A 20,638-nucleotide genomic window follows, 5' to 3' on the forward strand; every position below is an offset into this window, starting at 1 on the left:
TGCCATGATCTCAGATCTGAACATGTTATTGATTCATGAAGATATTCGTTGTTTATGATCTTACACCGCAAGTTGTATACACATGTCGCTGTCCGGAACCAATGGCCCCGAAGTGACGAAATCGGGACAACCGGAGGGAATGGTAGCGATGTGAGGATCACATGTGTTCACGGAGTGTTAATGCTTTGCTCCGGTACTCTATTAAAAGGAGTACCTTAATATCCGAGTAGTTTCCCTTGAGGCCCTACTGCCACTGCTGGTAGGACAAAAGATGTTGTGCAAGTTTCTCATTGCGAGCACGTACGACTATAATTGGAACACATGCCTATTGATTGATTAGTACTTGGACACCGTTTTATTATTATCCGCAAATGCCCTGCTATGATTGTTACATGAGTTTCTTTCATCCATGCAACGCCCGTCATCCGTCCCCGTGCCTACGGTATTTTAATCCTGCTTGTTTACTATAATCACTACTGCTGTCTTTGTTACTCTGCTCGCTGTTATTTTACTACTGCTACTACTATAAAACTGTTACTACGATAAACTCTTGCGAGCAAGTCCGTTTCCGAGTGCGGCTGAATTGACAACTCCGCTGTTAAGGCTTTCAAGTATTCTTTGTCTCCCCTTGTGTCGAATCAATAAATTGGGTAATACTTCCCTCGAAGACTGTTGCGATCCCCTATACTTGTGGGTCATCAGCCCTCAGAGCAAATGCTGCTTGGAAGCACCAGGATGATCAAGCTGGAGATGATGACCAGCAGTGGGGAAACTAGGGGTGGGATGACTGCAGTCAAGACCACCAATATTAGCCGTACCAGCAGCTGCCGCAGTAGCCCTACATGCAGCCACAGCTGAGATACGACTACGTCCCGAGGGAGGAGTACGATACCTTGGTGGGTCACGTCGGTGACATGGAGAGCATGTTGCAGGATGTGAACGCCAATGTGATGTCTCTCACCCAGAGCTTTAGCAAGTTCACCACCAGCTTTCAGACTTACTACCCGCCGCCACACGGTGGTGATGGTGGGAAATGATCCAAGTTAGGCTAAGGACCTAAGCTTGGGGAGGTTTAAACCATCCACCTTTGCATTCATATTTTAGTTTATTCTTTTAGTTTATTATATTTTCTTGTTATTTGCATGTTTACTTATCGTTTTGCATTTATAATTGAAAAAACAAAACAAAATAGTTAAAATTTCCTTGTTTTCATTTCTGTGAAGCTCTCTTTATATCTGCTTTGAAATTTCTTTGAGTTATTTACTTTCAGTGGCCTCGTGATGGGAATGGATGGGAGGAGGACTCGGGTATAAGGCAAGCAAGCGAGATGAGGTATCATTTCTCCTCTTCATTCTAGTTGTAATTCCATTCATGATCATATCATTATTTTCTTGGTAGCACTCTAGTCTCGCTCCCCACTTAGCTCGTTGTCATATAAATTTCATTCCCATGCTAGTGTCACTACTTTGGTTTTGGTTCACAATCATTGAATGAGATATGAAAAACAAACGGAATTGGATCCAATTCCAATCATTTTTATAACAAGAAAAAGCATCTCTCGGTGACTTTGGTGTCATATGTTTGTCTTAAGGTTTTAATCTTGGTAGTGCTCAACCACATGTCTCGATGAATTTATTTGATATCACTCATGATAGGAATTGTTTGATTGAACTGAAACCTAGTAGTAGCTAGGATGCATGCCAAGCTTTAATGTCGTGAATCAAGTATGATATTGCATAAAAGCTTGTCTACAAACTATGGTGCACACTCTTGGGAATCTAACAACTCCTCTGAGTTATGAATGATTCGAGGTATAAATCCCAATTGGAGCTACTGAGTTGACGGTGCGGGTAGCCAGCTACTCGCGCGTACTATTAGCCCCTTGAGTGTTGCAAAAATCTTGGAAACTATCACTAGAATCCAAATGATCACTTCAAAGTCTTGGCATGGACTCGTTACTATTAGATGGATTTTCTTGAAATACAATGAGGGGATTGAGTGTTGGAGAGTCCCAATTCTTGATGTGGAGGTCAATGATTTTCTCTAAGATTAAATCTCTTTTGACTTACACATGTGCACCCTTAATTTGACCAAAGCATTCATTATTTAAAATTCCTATTTCACTCTCAATAAAAAGAGAGGCACCAAAATAATGTATTGGCGATCTTAGTCAAACTCTTGAAACTTTCTATGGGCTTAGAATTTATTTTGATTGATGAACTGCACGTGGCAAGGATGCGACATTAGGTGCAACCATTTGAATATTGTATGATCATGTTTGAAGTTGCAAGGTTTCTGAAGATGAATTTAATATCACTTCGGACTTGTGAGCTCTTCTACTCAAGTTTATTTCTCGCTATTGTTATTTTATCATTTTGTCACTCGAAGGTGAGTAACAGCTAAGCTTGGGGATGTTGATAGCTCCAAATTTTGATGATTTTACTACGGATTTTCCACCACTTATCTCCTAGTTTCATTGGGTTTTCATTATATTTTGTGTTTAAACTAATGTTAATATCGCATTCCAAGCAAAACCTTGCTTTTAAATTATGTAATTCAGGAAACCATCATTTCTGGAGGATCCGAGGACATTTATGAGCTGATTGCAACGAAATAAAGACATTTCCTTTTTAGGTCAAATTCATCCTGGTGATCTAGGAACTTTAGCGGGCACCCATACAGGCGAGGGTGACTATACCGTCCGCCCGTACTGAGCAGTGCCGCTTTCCCCTTATCAAACCAAACCCTTTGTTATACTTTGTGTAAGATGTATTGATAGATGCATATTATGTACCCTTTCTTAAGTGTTGGTTCTGATCCAACTTGTATCCCACAACGTGTGTAGTGTGATGTGTGTGTTAGATGGAATAGCATGATTTTAGTGATTTAATAGTGACAACAAATTATGATCTATTATGGCTTTGTCTTTTCTTTTTCTATCTCGTTAGGGATAAAGTGAATGCTTGTGCTATGTTCGTTACATGATCTTGTTTTTTCAAGATAGCATATTTGATATTAAAACATCATGTCAAACTTTTTATAGCTATGCTCTGTTAATTCTTAATACAAGATTGCCTGAAGTTCTTCCTATCTTGTGGAGTGTAAGAGAGATGTGTTGCATCAACTATATGTTAGGATGTGATGCCCATATGGATGCTTATCTTATACATGTTAAAATTATTTTCTTCAAATCTTATTGATGAATTGTTATTATCCACTACAACTTAAAAGAGAGAATAGTCAAGTGAACCCATGAGCCCCCATCTAATTTTAATCATAAGAAACACTTTTCCATCACTTTTATCTTACTTTTTATTTGCAGCACTGTTTTAATCTGAAAATACAAAAATATTTTTTTCTTATTTGCTCTCAAAACCCCAAAACAAACAAACCTTTACCGCTTTTACTTAGTTTATTTCATTTGTTTAGTTTACTTTACTTTAGTTACTACATTATTTATTTTTACTTACGCGAAACCTTATGCTTGACAACCACACGGTGGAGTTGGGGACACAAGGCTTTATTTTATTTTGCGGGACTGCTAGAAGAAGAGAGGGAGAGATAACTCTTTACTCCATTCCCCGAGAGTTCGATATAAAGCCTCGAGTCACCCTTGTGGGGAAAATACTCTGCTGACACAACACTCTGCAATTGGAGTCCCAACGTCATCAGTGTGTCACATTCCTTGCATACTAGACTTAGTTTGGGGACAACCTCTTGAGTTGCTGCGTGACCCAATGTATGAGGCCTTGCTAATGTTTTTCATGTCATTGTTTATCTATACTTGCGAGCCGCCACCTCTAATGGCATGTGTTGTTGGTACAGACCGAGAAGATCCAGCTTGGGGCACCTGCGGAGGTTCCGGCGAGGGACCGTCCAAGAAGCATTGAGGAAGGAAGGCTAACATTGGCCACTTCCACGACGACGTAGGGCCGGGCCACTTCCTCCGGATCATCTTCAAGCACACCTTCTGGCAGCTCCCAATCCATGTCAACTTCATCAAGTGGTTCGGACCCATCCCTTCGAACAGCATCGTCCGCAAAAACACTAGCTGAAGCTGGAGGATGACTACAAGGAAAGAAGGCGACGACGCATTCATCAACCAGGGGTGGGCGTCCTTCACCATCGCCCATCAGCTCAAGATAGGCCAGTTCTTCACCTTCAAGAAGGTGTCTACTTTTGAGTACAGTGTGGTCATCTTCGATCTCACCTTCACTGAGGTGATGAGCAAGTGCCCGGACAATGGCGATGCCACCAGGTGTGTCGTCTTCGAAGAAGAAGTCTGAAGCTCTGATGGTATTGTGTCGATGCTGGTATTCTGTCTCTATTGTCCAATGGTGTCGTGTCTGAACTATGTTCTATGGTCGTGTCTGAACTATGGTGTCTGAACAAGTGTCCTGTCGTGTCGTGAACTATGGTCGTGTCTGAACCTATTTGTATCGTCTTTGATATTTCAAGTCTAATCTTGCATTGTGTGCTTGCTTGTGCACTATTGATTACTGGTAACCTCACCACTGAAAGGAAGAGGTAACCAGAAGCTGATGTTGGGTTGCAACCAAACAACACCATTGCCGTTCTGGGCTGCTACTTGGCCGTAAAACCAATCTACCAAATAGCTAGAGCCCAAATCTCCATGGGGCCAAAAAAAACTCTGCGCATGCGACCAAACGACAGCAGTTTCTGGCCCGTGACCCGTCTGAACGCTCAGGGGGTTCTTCTCCATGGCGCAGTGGTGCACAAAATCGGTCCAGGCTAACAAACGGGCTCTTAGTTTCGTGTGTTGATCGTGGATGGACTATAGCTAGTCAAAGCGGTGAGGCCAACGATTGAAATGACGGGACACATTCCCGCCCGGGCCCACCCCGCATGCGGATGAGGCTTTATTCATTCATCCCCTCACCTCTTTGGCTCTCTCCCGTGCCGCCCCCACTATCTCTATCTCACCCCCACATGCTGAAGTATCAAGCTATAGTGATAGGGTATATAACTTGCAGGAGCTAGTCTTCCTCTTCTCAATAAGGCATCCACTCGGACGGAGCCTGCTGGCTATGTATGTTGGTGGCACGCCAAGAATTCCATCGACGGACACATCCACCACCACCCATTTGCCAGGCTGCACCTCCTGGCATGGCCTTACGAACTTGACCTCTTGCGGACCGGCACTCACGGCAACAACACCCTCAGCTCCGCATCCATGTTTTTTTTAGTATAGGAGCCTTGCCCGGCCTCTGCATCAATAGATGCACATAGCCATATCCATCTGCATGTGCACCAGGCGATAGTCGTGATCAATATCGGAAGCATATAAATTAACGTGGTGCATGAATGCGTGTTGAAATAGCACGTAGAGCGTTGTCTCTCACCAATAGAACCATTCCATGTGGCGAAGCACCGGGAGACGGGATTGACGATGTGGCTGGCGTCGGTGCCCGCCACGATTACCCACGAACATTGGTGACCAGTTGATAAAAGGAATATATTAATATCGATAGATACCAAATACACCCAGCTTCTGTAACAACGTTGTACCCTAATGGTAGTACGGATGCACATAGCTAAAAAAGAAAAAGAAAACTAAGAAAAAGGATACATCACCTGAAATCTATGCTCTCCACAAGCGACGCCTCCAAGAAAGGAACAGCGTACAAGCGCCGTCGTCGTCCGATTAAAAGATCTTAGATTTTTACCCCGGAGATAGTCCCCTCTCTCAAAACAATATTTTCAACAAAATCATTGTCAGACACAACCAATTAAGGCCAGACCTTCGATTTTCACCCTAAAGGTAAGACTCTGAACTTCAAATGTGTTTCTGCCTCCACTTGCATAGTACTGTTACGAGATCCAGAATACCAAGCAAATCCTTTAACGACACCACGACTCGATCCTCCGTTGCTACTCCTCCAATCCAGCCTCCAAAAAATTCTCCGTCTTTGATATACCATGAACTAGAATGTCATCTGCTGGCAACACAGAACAGAGCTTCGCGTCGCTCCCTCCAGAACCAAACGATCGAAATAAAAGTATGAATCAAGTATGTCCACAAGGAATCTCCTCTCCTCTCAGCGGCGGTTTTCTGATACTTCTGACATCTGTATTCAGCCGGGCACGCGCAGGATCGAGCCAGCCAGAGCCGCCGACGACTCTTCGACGCTTTCCTGTCCGTGTTGCTTCTCTGAATTAATGTAGTACATATTTGTACAAGCATGGTTAGCCAAGTACTGAAAAAGCTGAAGAAAATCCTTAACAAGAATGAAACCCAAGAACTTGGATGACTAAGTCTGTGAGTTTGCATCTGATTTTTCTTTCGTTGTCGTCAGCATGGGCCTATGAACTGACATGTCGACATGTTGGCTGGCGGCCTGGCGCATCCTTGCATCGGCTTGTCGTCGTGGTCGTGAACCGGATCTTGTTGCAGGGGCTGGGCGACAGCCGGCGGTGCTGTGCGTGGATTCGGCCGCGCCGCCGAAGTTCGACGATGCGAGGAGAAACAGACGAAGAGGTGGATCGCATCGTAACCGTAGAATTGTCAAATGCTGACCGGAAGGACAAATACGTATGAGAAAATCAGGCAGTGGCACGCATCGCTCATTGGAATTGGTCAACGCTGATCGAATTGTAGAGGAGGTCCCATAATTTTTCTCCCTGTAAACACACTTGTTGGTACGGCCAGATCACATATCCGGCAAATTTAGGTACTCTGATCTGTTTACCATGCGCTTCAATCTGATAGAAATGATGATATACTAGGATATAAGTTGAGCATCACACTACATCCGAGCAGTCTCCTCATTCAACCCTGCATTTATCAGCCACTTGAGAGCCCAAATCACTTTCGCGGGTTGAATTTGGATCGCATCCCTTCACCTGTTATTTTTTTCTGGACAGCTCCAGGCCCCTTCCGTGCAGCTGTAACCTGCAAATGATGTTCATGTCCTTTCGAATCCTGAACATCCCCGAGTCCAGAACAAATCATGAAGGATCTCTGTGTCTGAAACCAATCATGTACTAAATTAAAACGACGTCTTAACGAGAGGCTGTTTCCTTTCTCCATCTTACACGAACTAGCACAAAAAAATTCAAAGGCTAGAGACACAAACCAACAACATCACTCTCACAGTGACACTTGAGGAATCTTCCTCCGTACCCGCATCCCTAGCTTAGGATTGGCTGCCGGGTAGCAGTATGATTACGATGCGAATTAATCGCGTGTATCAGCCAAACAAAAGGAAAGTCAAAAACAAAGATACAATAATGCATTCGGTAGATATCTACTGGATAAAACACTCTGGATACGAAGTAGAGGGGGTCACTAGGTGAACTCTGGCCTAACCAGAGAGCTACCATGACAAAACAGAAGCAAGAACAAGCTGCCACTCCCACCCCCGCCCTCTTCTCCCTCCATCCCACACTTTTCTTCATGTTCTCATCTCTAGATTCCAACTTCCAATTCACCTCCGCCCCGGCGAAGGCAACGGCCGACGATCAGTCGCAGGGCGATGACATGAGACTGTCGGCCATGGACCGTGTCAAGAAGCGCCACGAGGAGAAGGGCTTCCTCTATGCCTGGTCAGTAAAATTGCATGAACACACGCGCATGCCTGATGATCCTGCTCTCCATTTGTTCTTGGTGTCTGCTTGCAGTACCGTCGGTTTCAGTTACCCCAACTGTCCTGTGTAGCTGCAGCTGCAGAAAACATATACTGTGTCTATAATATAGATGTATTTGCGTCATATTTTGCTTTTCTTCATTTGGTTGCTGCAGCTTCTTCATGCTGTGCTGTTGCTTCTGCTGCCACGAGGCCTGCGAGCACTGCCTCCAGTGCTTCTGCTGCTGCCGCAGCAAGGATGAGTGACCGGCCGACTGCGCTCATCCGAAGATAAAACCTTGTGAATTTGTGATTGTATATATTTGTAGTTTGGTTGCCAATTTGCGACATATGCTAGTGCGCAGCGGTAGTACAGTCCATGTGTGTATATCCCGAACTGGTTTTCCCCCTTTGCTTCAAAGTTAGCTGATGCTCATCCACCTGCAAGACCGTACACCAACCAAGACATGCAAAGTTACAAAACTGTAGGATTTCAGAAGATGGATACAGACATATTTCTTGTTGTAGAATATTAAACTGTTCTTTGTTGCCTATGATGCACATTTCTTCTGTCTATCTTTCTCTCCACTCATGCATCATCTGAAGATAAATGCCGTTCTGATGGCATTGGTTGGCTAGGAATGCACGACGCCCGTGCAAGTACAGGCTGTACTGTACAACAATTGGGTGAAGCAATCTGAACCATGTTTCAGGATTTCCATAACATCGAGTTGTTCAATCAAGCTTCAAGGAGGAACGAAGTAGAAACACATGTGACACCCAACTTAGAAGACGCATTATTGAGATGAGTAGGTCCTTCCCGAGAGGAAGGTAGAAAAAAAGACCGTTAGCCTCGAGAGCTCTCGCGACGATCCTAGCCAGAGAAATCATGAAGGCTTAGGGGAAAAACCGGACCGCTCCCCTCGCGTCGCCCCCTCCAGGCGACCGAGGGGGCGAAACCCTAGCCTCCGCCGCCGCCGCTCCCTCCCCTCCGCTCCCTTCCTCCTCGTCGCTCCCTGAGGCGCCGCCGGCTCTGGCTCGCGACGCCGGTGAAGGGGGCGGCGGGGATTTGGGCCCTTGGCTCCCCGCGCGGCGTATGGGTGGAGGAGCCTCGCGCCGGGTTCGCCGCAGCAGATGCGGTCGCTTGGCTCTCCTCCGGCTCCGTTGGCTGGCCCCGGCTCAGCCTGGGGTGCGGGAGGTCTCGCTCGGCGGCCTCCTCGGTGGGGGCTCGGGATCTCAGGGCGGCGGCCCTGATCTGGTGGTGGTGCGACTCCGGCTCGACGTCGAGCGGGGTTGCGGGTGCGGGCTGGTCTCCGCGGCCGTGTGGGCGGTGCGGAGCCGGCGGGTGCTGACCATGGCCTGGGGGCCCCCTCGGTGGTCGCCGGCGCCAGATCTGAAGCCGCTGGCCCCTCTTCTCCGCAACGGCGTCCAAGCTCGCTGGTCCTGCACCGGCCAAGCTGATGGTGGTGGGACTCTGCTACCGGGAGAAATCCCTGACCGGTGTTACCGGTCACGACGGCGACGACGTCCATGGGCGCCGCCTTCCCTGCTGGGGGCGCCGCCGAGGTACTGTCATTCCCCCTTCCTCCTTGCTCCCTGGGTGAAAACCTAATCTCGGATTAGGCCGCGGCGGCGCCGTGGCGTCGCTCACCTTGCTGAAGGCACGGCCTTGGGGAGCTCGGGTAGGATGTGGACGCAGGTTGTGTGTTTTGGAGGTGTTCCGGCGATCTTCTCCAGCGTGCCCAGCTGCTTCGTCTCCGACGCTTTCGATCTCTGGTCTATTGTTGTGCTGCTCTTTGTGTGGCTTGGCGTCGGTGTGCTTGGTTCGGCTCCCTTGGTTCCCGGTGTTAGTGTACAGCCTAGCTCAGGGGAGCGCCTCCATCGGCCGACGGTACGGCGCCCTTCGAGCCAGGGCGAGGAGGCAGGGAGCCTTCTGCGGCGATGGAAAGGTTGAGGCTGATGCTTGCTTCCCTGGGGCCTTCCCTGTCTTGCCACTCCAGCTATCTCCTCAAGCTCCACTGGTGCCGGGCTCTGTTTGCTGAAGAGGACCTTAGAGTTGCAAGCTGTTCTTCATGTTTTTATGTTTGCTTGTTCTTCTTTGTGTTGTAAGCTGTTCTCAGCATCCATGTAATCTGCCGTTGTGGCTTTATTAATTTAAAGCTGGGCTTAGACCTTTTGTTTAAAAAAAAGCCAGAGAAATCATGGCTATGGCTAGGGACAGAACAAGCACGCTACGTCTGCGGCCATAGGCCGGCTTGCTTCCAAGTCGGATGATTGCTGCACTTCTGTGCAAAAGCTCCTATCCAATGGCAAGGCGTCGAGACGGTCTTCCCTGGAGAAAACCACAACAAGCACCGGGCACAAGACGATGAGTCTGTAACCGGCCCATCTGCGTCTAGCCGGTAGTGCAATTCTTTCCAACAGAGACCACCCCCGCCACCCCGCAGCAACATGGACATGTCGTCTCTTGACGAGTGGCATAACTCCCACCGGGATAAAAATCACCCACAAAACGGTAACCATAGAAGTTGTCGTGGGGATCTACCCCCAGCTCCTCCAGCGCCCCCATCATGCAGCGTCGGCAGTGGTAGTCAAGCGGAAATGGACACTGTCACCAAGGCGGCCACGGCTCGCCTCCACGGTTGGGATTTGTTCACCGATTAATCACATCAAACTAGATGAACACACGCACACGAAAAATTTTGGTCAAGGTTGCGTGTCGCACCATATAATTTTCCTCTTTATTTATTTTTCTGTTTTCTTGTGTTACAAGCGGCAGCCAACCTCATGTATATATACACGAGCAGCCCCAACTTTATTAACCGATCCGTATATGATTTTCTAAACTGAACCGACACAACTAGCTAGTATAATCCTGGCCGGACACAAGCAGCAAACCGAACCAGGACATGACTCTTACCTAAACTAACACGTGCTACTACCTAAGCTAACCTGAAACGACCCGGACAGATCACACGAAAGACCATAGGAAATTAACCCAAACTTTTCTACTTTCGATTATTCCAACAATCTCTTTCTAATCTAAACTCATCTTTAAACCTTAACATGATTAGGCAAGATTATTACTAATAATCTCCACCAAATCTTGACTTGTTGTTTCCTCCTAGTTCTTCTGGTCCATGCAAATTCGTGGCTCAACGACTAAAACTCAACGTATGATCCAGACTCCCAGTCACGCTGACAGGCGGACACCTTCGGCCACCCCTAGCGCAATACACGCCAGACGGATCACACACTGCCTCATGTAGAGACAAGCCCTCATTAAAGTACGCCCGTTCACTGGTCCTTGTCACACTATACGCTTGAGCATCCTGCGTTAAGACACACTTCTTCGCGCACACACTAGCCCTCGGTGACACCCCGCATCGGACAGCACTTCGACGTGACACGCTTCAACTGCAACGGATCCTCACAGAGACAAGACCTTGGACACAACGACGACTCACAGACTCGACGACGACCGCATGTGTAGACGTGCACACACTTGACTCTTTGACTCATTGGACACCTTCGAAGACGACCTTGACGAGACTCCCGGTACCGCACCTCGGCACCACCTCTCCCATCAACGATCATCCACCTCCACCACCTTGCCAACGACAACACCCTGTCATCACCTCCTTGTCGCTCTACCTAGCGACGATCTCCCGCCGTCTCGCTGACGACAGCTTGCTCGCCGTCTCCACCCGACCGCTCCGCCGAGCAACGGTCGCCCATCCCGAGGCGCTAGTAGGGTCGCCTCCCCGGGGCAAGCATAGCTTCAAATCTTCGACCTCGCTCTGATACCAATTGTTGGGATTCGCCCACGGATCAATCACATCAAACTAGACAAACACACGCACACGAAAAACTTTGGCCAAGGTTCCGTGTCGCACCCTCTAATTTTCCTCTTTATTTCTTTTTCTGTTTTCTTGTTTTACAAGCGGCAGCCAACCTCATGTATATATACACGAGCAGCCCCAACTGTTAGCGATCATGGTCTTGACCAGGTCTTGTACATGCAGTTTCGTCAGCGCATGCACGTCGCCCACTCCGGCCACCTCGCGCACGACGCGCCACTCTGTAAACTGCACATGTTGTAACACTATAAGTACAGATGCAATACATCGAGCAGCACCTAAGGTGCATTATTGCTTCGTTCTCTGTTTGTCTTCATGGTATCAGACGCCATCCTCATCTAGCGCCTGCGCCTCCTCTCTTCCGCTGCCCAACTGCGCCGCTGCTACAGCCATGGCAACTCCACCACCTCCCCCACCGCCACCAGGCCGTGGCCTCGCCGGCGTTATCCCTCCCAGTACCCCCTCCTCTAGCCCCCTGCTCACCCCTTCCGCGCTCGCTCAGTCGCTGAACAACGCGGTGATCACCACCGGCGCCGGCGGGTCTGCACCTCCTGCTGTCGCTCTCCCCTCCCCACTCTCCGGCGTGTTCATCAACCAGCACGTCCCGCTGGTCCTATCGCTGTCGCCGCCCAACTACTCCCAGTGGCGCACCCTCTTCGAGGTCATGTTCCGCAAGTGCGGCGTCGTCGACCACATCGTCGGCCCTCCGCGCCCCCACGACGCCGCGTGGCTGCAAGACGATGCACACATCGTCTCCTGGCTCTACAACCGCATTAGCCCGGAGATCTTCGGGTTGATCCACCAGCGCGACGCCACCGCCGCCGACGTCTGGCGCGCCATCTCCACCCTGTTCCTGGAAAACAGGGAGCACCAGGCCGTCTTCCTCGCCACAGACTTTCGCCGGATCGAGCAGGGCTCGCTCTCCATCCTGGCCTACTTCGCTCGGCTCAAGGAGATCGCCGATCGCCTCGCGGACCTCGACGCACCCGTGGACGACCGCGCCCAGGTTCTGAACATGTTTCGGGGCCTTCACCCTCGTCTGCACTATGCCATCCCAATTCTCACCATGCAGACACCTTTCCCGTCGTTCCTCCGTTGCCGCGCTTTCCTGCTCCTCGAGGAGAGCCGCCTCAACATGCAGCAGGGTACCGACTCCAGCGACACGGCGCTTCACGCCGCACGCCAACAGCACGGTGGCCAGACCGGTGGCTCCTACGGGCAGAGCTCTGGCAACGCCCCGAGCTACAACAACGGCGGGGGCTCCTCCAACTTCGGCGGGGGCTCTACCTCCTCCAGCAACAACGGCCGCCGTGGCAGGAACAAAGGGAAGGCCAAGGTTAACGAGGGCGCTGGGCCCTCCAACCACGCCGGCGGTAGCTCCTCCAACAGTCGCCCGCCGCCTGCCCCTGCTCCACCGGCTCCCTCTGCACACCCGTGGACTGGCATGGTGCACGCCTGGCCCATGCCGTGGCGTCCCCATGCCCCCGGCGCCGGCATCCTCGGCCCTCGCCCGGGACCGCCCCACGCCTTCGCCGGCACCGCTGCACACTATGGCGCCAACCCCTACGGCGTCGCTCCGTACGGATCGGCTCCTTATGGCGCTCCCTCCGGCTCCACCTCTGCTGCACCACCGCCCGCTCCACAGTGGGACCAAGCTGCGCTCATCCAAGCTCTCAACGCCATGAACCTGCAGCAGCATCAGCCCATCCCTGGATCGGACTGGTACCTCGACACGGGTGCTTCCTCGCACATGGCGTCCTCGTCCGGTATGCTCTCTTCCTCACGACCCTGTTCTTCTTCCCGCATTGTTGTTGGCGATGGCTCTTCACTGTCAGTAACGCACATGGGACACTCCTCCATCCAAACCTCCCACTCACCCCTCTCCCTCCGTCGTGTTCTCGTGTCTCCCAACCTCATCAAAAACTTACTCTCTGTTCGTACTTTGTGTCGTGATAACCCAGTTAATGTTGAGTTTGATGATCGTGGTTTTTCTGTAAAGGATCGAAGGACGAAGAAGGTCATCCTCCGATGTGATTCAGACGGGGACCTATACCCTGTCGTCGCACCCTCCACCCACCACGCCTTCGCTGCCGTCGCCCATAACCTCTGGCATCAACGCCTCGGCCACCCCAACCACGACACACTGACGCGCGTGCTTCGCCTCACCGCCCCGGATCTTCCCAGCACGCACCAAAGCACCTGTATCTCCTGTCAGTTCGGCAAAAGCACTAGGCTTCCGTTTTCCGATTCAGACCATGTATCGTTGTTTCCTTTTCAGTTAGTGCACTGTGATGTCTGGACATCCCCTGTTCTCAGTGTGTCAGGTTGTAAATACTACCTTGTTTTGCTTGATGATTATAGCCATTTCGTTTGGACATTCCCGCTACGATGTAAATCAGATGTCTTGCCTACTATTCGCACCTTTCACACATTTGTTCAGTGTCACTTTAACCTGTCCATTCTGACACTGCAATCTGACAATGGCCGCGAGTTCGACAGTCAGCTCGCGGGCTCCTTCCTCTCCTCCCATGGCATCGTGCTCCGAATGTCTTGTCCCTACACCTCCCCGCAGAATGGCCGCGCTGAGCGTGCCCTCCGCACCCTAAACGACATCTCCCGCACGCTTCTCTTGCATGCTGCCATGCCATACGAGTACTGGGCAGAAGCCCTGAACACTGCCACGTTCTTACTGAATCGCCGGCCATGCCGCCCGCGCCACAACCTGACGCCGTTCTTCCTCCTGTACGGCACACACCCAGACTACACTGCCTTGCGTGTCTTTGGCTCACTGTGCTTTCCAAACACCACGGCCACCACCATGCACAAACTCGCGCCGCGCTCCGCCGCGTGCATTTTCCTTGGCTATTCCCCTGACCACAAAGGCTACCGATGTCTCAATCCGCACACTGGGCGCGTGCTCGTCTCACGTCATGTCACTTTCGACGAAAGCGTCTTCCCGTTTCGTCAACGCGACATCTTCTTCCCCACACCCACTGTCGCTGACGATCTCGACTATGTGCCACCTCCCATCCTTTGCCAGCCCGTGCCCGCTGCTCTCTCCAGCATGCCGCCCGGCTCGCCCTCACCACCCTGCACCTCCCCTCCAACTACGGCGGGGTCGCCCACAGCCCCTCCCTCAACCCATCGCTCGCCATTGCCCACGCCCTCACCTAGACCAGCACCACAGCGCCCACTTCGTGTTGCCCCTACAGCTCCCACACACACAATGATCACCCGCGCACAGGCCGGCACGTTCAAACCCAACCCAAAATATGCCCACATCACCACTTCCGACACACCCACCATATCCCCCATTCCCAAGTCCGTGCGCTGTGCTGTACGTGATCCCCATTGGCTAGCTGCGATGCAGGATGAATACAGGGCCTTGATGGAGAACAGGACATGGACGCTGGTGCCGCGCCCCGCCGGCGCCAACATTGTCACGGGCAAGTGGCTCTTCCGGCACAAGTTTCGCGCCGACGGCACTCTGGAGCGCTACAAGGCGCGTTGGGTCGTGCGTGGCTTCTCCCAGCGCCCCGGGATCGACTTCGACGAGACATTCTCGCCGGTGGTCAAGCCGGCGACCATCCGCACGGTGCTCGCCATCGCTGCCTCCCGTCAGTGGCCTGTTCACCAAATGGACGTTAACAACGCCTTCCTCCATGGGCAACTCGCCGAGCGTGTCTACTGCCAGCAGCCCGCTGGCTTCGTCGACGATCAACGCAAGGATCATGTCTGCCTCCTCGACAAATCCTTGTACGGACTCAAGCAAGCTCCGCGGGCATGGTTCGATCGCTTCGCCAATTTTCTTCGGACACTTGGGTTCGTCGCGGCTCGCTCCGATCCATCGCTCTTCATCCTCACCAGCGATGCCGGCGCAGCCTACCTACTGCTCTATGTGGATGACATCGTGCTCACCGCTTCCTCGCCTGCGCTCCTCCGACAACTACAAGCTCGCATGTCTGCTGAATTCTCCATGAAGGACCTCGGCGAGCTTCATTACTTCCTCGGCATCAGCGTCACTCGCGACGCTACTGGCTTCTTCCTCTCCCAACGGAAGTACGCGGATGAGTTGCTTGATCGCGCCAACATGACCAAGTGCAAGACGGTGACCACACCCGTGGACACCCACTCCAAGCTCTCCGCCAGCGCTGGTTCGCCGGTGTCTGACCCCTCGGAGTATCGCAGCCTGGTGGGCGCGCTTCAGTACGTGACGCTGACAAGGCCTGACCTCTCCTACGCGGTGCAACAGGCCTGTCTCCATATGCACGACCCACGGGAGCAACATCTAGCACTCGTCAAAAGGATCCTGCGCTACCTTCGCGGCTCCTCGTCCTACGGCCTTCACATACTTCGCTCGCCGTCGCTCGAGCTGACGGCCTACTCCGACGCGGACTGGGCGGGCTGTCCCGACACGCGCCGCTCTACCTCAGGCTATGCGGTGTTCCTCGGTGACTCACTCGTGTCCTGGTCGTCCAAGCGGCAGCCAACTGTGTCGCGATCCAGCGCGGAAGCCGAGTACCGCGCCGTCGCCAACGCCGTCGCCGAATGCTGCTGGCTCCGTCAACTCCTCGGCGAGCTCCACGTCGTCGTGCCCAAGGCCACCGTTGTCTACTGCGACAATATCTCCTCCGTCTACATGGCTGCCAACCCCGTTCATCATCGGCGCACGAAGCATATCGAGCTTGACATCCATTTCGTTCGCGAAAAGGTGGCGCTTGGACAACTTCGTGTTCTGCATGTGCCCACGACACAGCAGTTTGCCGACGTGATGACGAAAGGACTGCCCACACCGGCGTTCCAGGAGTTCCGGTCCAGCTTGTGTGTCCGGCCACCGGACGCCACAGCTGCGGCGGGGTGTTAGCGATCATGGTCTTGACCAGGTCTTGTACATGCAGTTTCGTCAGCGCATGCACGTCGCCCACTCCGGCCACCTCGCGCACGACGCGCCACTCTGTAAACTGCACATGTTGTAACACTATAAGTACAGATGCAATACATCGAGCAGCACCTAAGGTGCATTATTGCTTCGTTCTCTGTTTGTCTTCACCAACCTTATTAACCGACCCGTACATGACTTCCTAAACTGAACCGACACAACTAGCTAGTATAACCCTGGCCGCACACAAACAGCAAACCGGACCAGGACATGACTCTTACCTAAACTAACACGTGCTACTACCTAAGCTAACCTGAAACGACCCGGACAGATCACACGAAAGACCATAGGAAATTAACCCAAACTTTTCTACTTCCTCCGATTCATATTACTTGATGCTAATATAGATGTATGTAGACATATTTCAGTTGTAAATACATCTATTTTAGCATCAACTAATATAGATCGGAGGGAGTACTTTAGATTATTCCAACATCCACCTCCCCCACCACCATCATGAGGCAGCGGAGGTGGTGAAGATGGTGGCATCAGCCATCACTCGGCCTGCTCCACGGTACTAGACGCTCCAAGTCTACGAGACATTATGGGCGCGTTTGGTAGCCTGTATGACATCCTTGCAACACTGGCGCGGCGAGATGGGCCTCCCTGCGCGTCGCGAACTGGCTATGGGTCATGAAAGGCGGGTCGTTTGGTAGCCTGTGCGACCTTTTGCGCGCTGGAGAAGGAAGTCAGACACCATCGTTTGGTTGCATATTTCCAGCCCAACTTGCACGCAGGAAAACAGGAATCGGCTGTTTGGTTGCTCAAATCACAGTTTCATATCCTTACCACAATTCAAATAGGATGATATTACCATGTCATAGCATGTTACATACGATCAGAGACCACTCAGAAGAACAAGATCCTCACAATCACCACGATGAGGAAGGCGATGTAATCTTTGACCCGGCTGGGATGTACCTCCGGTGGTGCTCCTTGTAGATCATGTTGTAACATCCCAAATTTTAAAAACAAAGAGAAAAGGAATTTCCTTTTTCCAAAAATGAGAACCAACAAAAACTTTTCTTACATAGAGTGCTATGCATAGTGCTCATACCTAATACTTGTGTATTTCCATGATTGTTTGTTTATTACTTTGAACCTATTTCCAAAACCCTAAAATCCTAACCATCTCAAAACAAAGTGGATCAAATATGAGAAACTAAGATAAAATTAAAAAAAATACATATGTGGGCAATTAGCCCTAATATATAAATCTTGACCCCTACCTTTCTTACTTGTCTAAATGGTGGTAAACCATTGTAGACCCCACCAAACCCTAAACCTCACCCCTTTTATCACCATCCTTTAAAAACAAAATAACAAGAAAGGATGAAAACTAAGAAAAAGGCCTAGGGAAGCCTATGGCTATTTTTGCAAATGCTAAACTTTGCTTTGTCTACCTTGTGTAGATGATTTCAAATACCTCAACCAACTCAACCTAGTACTTAACCACCAATCCAAGTGGGAAACAAAAATAAACTAAACATATGCATAGAGGCATATGTGGCACTTAGCCATAATATCAATTCTTGACCTATGCACCCACACTTTCCCCAAATGGTTTGAAACTCTTAGCAAACCCAATCTAACCCTAAAGAGATCCTCACACATGCCCAATTGGATCAAGAGAACCAAAATGGAAAAATAAGAAAAATCCAATTCCACACACACATGTGCTTATGGACATTTTGCAAATCTTGGACCTAGACCAATTTGGCCTTCACCATTAGTGCATAATGTTACTAAACACTTTTTACAACTTTTGGAATCAAAGAAACTCAAATCAAATCAAATTTGAACTCAATTTGTGATCACATGCAATGATGGTCAAATCTGCCATTTGCAATCTGGTCACTACTTTGAGCCCCTGCATTTCAAGTTTTTCAAACCAAACAATTCCAATTCTTTGCACATCATCCAAGTACACATCAATGTGAACAACTTTGGTAAAGACCACCATATCAAATTCATCTTGGATCAAAAACTATGCTCATGCAAAGTTGAGACTTTTTAGCATTTTCAACAATCTCACACTTTGCAAATTTTGCAATTCTTTTATTTTTAAAATTCCACCACCACCTTTGAGTGTCTCTGGTCATTTGCAACCAAACCAAACCATCCATTTTCAAATTTTGGAACTACATTGCATAGACCAAATTTGGCAAGAATTTGAAATTTGCAAATAGGCATCAATCTCAAACACTATTTGCAATAGTGTATGGCCCAACCTTGAGCACCACTTGACCCTCTCATATCCCCTGGTCCCCTCCAGCACCAGTGCACCTAATTGGAACCCTAGCAATAGCCAAACCTAGCCATGGCAAGGCCATGCCGGCCATGTCACCCTTGGACATGCCAACCCTAGATCCTCCCCTCTCTAGCTCGACCAACCCTGTCCCTCTGCTCCCCTGGCTCCCCTCAACACGCCTGTGCCCGCCATTGCCGGAGAGGAGGTCCCCAGTGCTGGCACACGTCGCGCCCAGGACTGCCCAGGCCATGCCGATCACGGCGTGGGCGCGCCCACAGACGCGCTTCGGCCACCTGTCTCCCCGACGAACGGCGCCTCCCCCGGACCCCATTCCTACACGCTGAGCTTCGCCGCCGCACCACGAACCCGCTGGACACGCGCCCGTGCCCTCGCGCAGGTTTTCGCCGTCGACATCGTCGCCGTCTCACCGCGCCCGTGCCCTCGCGCAGGTTGTCGCTGACATCGTCGCCGTTTCACCGCGCCCGTGCCGCACGGCATCGACGTCGTTAGCACTCACCCGACCGTCCCCTACCTCGCTAGCAGGCTCCATAGCTTCGCCTCGACCTCACCTACCTAGCGCCGCCCTCGCCTACCCCTCTCGCTCGCCGGAAACGCCGCGCCCTTGTCGACATAGCCGCAGACCCCCGGCCACCTCGAGCTCCTATAAAGGGAGAGCCCCTCCTCCTCAATTGAGCACACCAGTCGCCTCCCCTCCCTCCTCTGAGCCTCCTCGCACATTCTCCGCTCCACATTGCTCGCCACCGCCGCCCAATTCCAACCTCGCTGCCCGTGAGCCGCCGCAGATCAAGCCAACGCTCTAGTCCATCCCCGGAGCTCCCACGACCACCGTTGAGCTCGCCGTCGTCTGCAACGCCGCTCGGCATCAACGCCGCCGCTCGCCGGACTCCCTGCTCGCCGTCGACCCCCTAACCTCGCCGCGCCCGTAAGTCCCTCTCGTCGATGACGACGACGACCCACGGCCGTGCGATCGCCTTTTGATCCAACGGCCCACCTCCTCCCGTACCGATTCGGTGATAACAACCCACTGACAGGTGGAGCCCATTGTCGGGCGGCCCGTTGCGCGCTGCAGCGTAGCTGGGCCGGCCCGTTAGGCTTTTCCCGCGTGGCATGTTAATTCAAAATTGGTTTAAATCAAATCTGTTAAAATGCAAACTGGTGTCCAATTCAAATTCAAATGGTTTCAAATCTACTGCACCAAATTCAACAAACTTTATATCTTTGGAAAGCCTAGGAAATTATCTCAACAACCACCTTTGGTCTCACAATGAATTTCTTTGTAGAATAAATATGACAAAATAACAAGTCAGATACTTTTACAACTTCAAACAATTATTAAAAATCAACCAAAAATGATAGTAAGTTGATTTCAACTCACATAGCTCACATTTCACTTACACTAATGGTTTCTGCAAAAATATGCTATGGTTACTTTGAGTGATCATGGCCTAGTTTAAATAAAGGACTATATGGCTGTTTTAGTCAAATGATATTGTCCAAAACTATTATATAAATTGTATGAGAGGTTTGCTCTCATTTAAATCTTGTCCCAAGTACTTTCATATGGAGTTGTGACCCTGGTCTAATTACTCTCACATGGAATTAGTTGGTGATATTAAATCCTAAGTGGTAGTGTTAAATTGTATGAGGTACTTTGCCTCATTTAAATCATTTTCCCAAATGATGATTATGAATGGTTGGCCTTGGTCAACAATGGTTCATGTATCATACATTTGGGGAGATTAAATCCTAACAAGATTCAATGAGAGGAAATTATTTCCTCAAAGACTTAAATAGAAACCTTAAAGTAATATTTATAATGAGAGGAAATTATTTTTCTCTTAATAAGAAAACAAAGCCAACTCACATGCTAGTAAGTGTGGAATGCTAGGATAGTTGTGTGAAACCATTGTGTGTGCTTAGTATAGCTCTTGAACCTTGTTTGGTGATTGCTACTTGATAACCCACAAGTATAGGGGATAGC

The 20,638-nt window shown here is 50.2% G+C and overlaps 2 protein-coding genes across 2 annotated transcripts in view; one reads left to right on the forward strand and one right to left on the reverse strand.

The window, feature by feature from the left end:
• The window catches only part of LOC124689457 (protein RGF1 INDUCIBLE TRANSCRIPTION FACTOR 1-like), a 40,531-nt gene extending 36,542 nt beyond the window's left edge, over window positions 1-3,989 (reverse strand). The window contains exon 1 of the mRNA XM_047222984.1: window positions 3,828-3,989. Within this exon, the coding sequence (XP_047078940.1) occupies window positions 3,828-3,989 (162 nt within the window). The remainder of the gene's footprint in view (window positions 1-3,827) is intronic.
• Window positions 3,990-7,274: 3,285 nt separating this feature from the next.
• LOC124686204 (protein CADMIUM TOLERANCE 4-like) lies at window positions 7,275-8,168 on the forward strand. Its single transcript, XM_047220193.1, has 2 exons — window positions 7,275-7,566; window positions 7,763-8,168. Exons 1-2 carry the CDS (start codon window positions 7,343-7,345, stop codon window positions 7,851-7,853), a joined length of 315 nt encoding a protein of 104 aa, XP_047076149.1. The 5' UTR covers window positions 7,275-7,342; the 3' UTR covers window positions 7,854-8,168.
• The last annotated feature ends 12,470 nt before the right edge of the window (window positions 8,169-20,638 follow it).

Source organism: Lolium rigidum, chromosome 2 (assembly GCF_022539505.1).
Source record: "Lolium rigidum isolate FL_2022 chromosome 2, APGP_CSIRO_Lrig_0.1, whole genome shotgun sequence".
NCBI lineage: Eukaryota > Viridiplantae > Streptophyta > Magnoliopsida > Poales > Poaceae > Lolium > Lolium rigidum.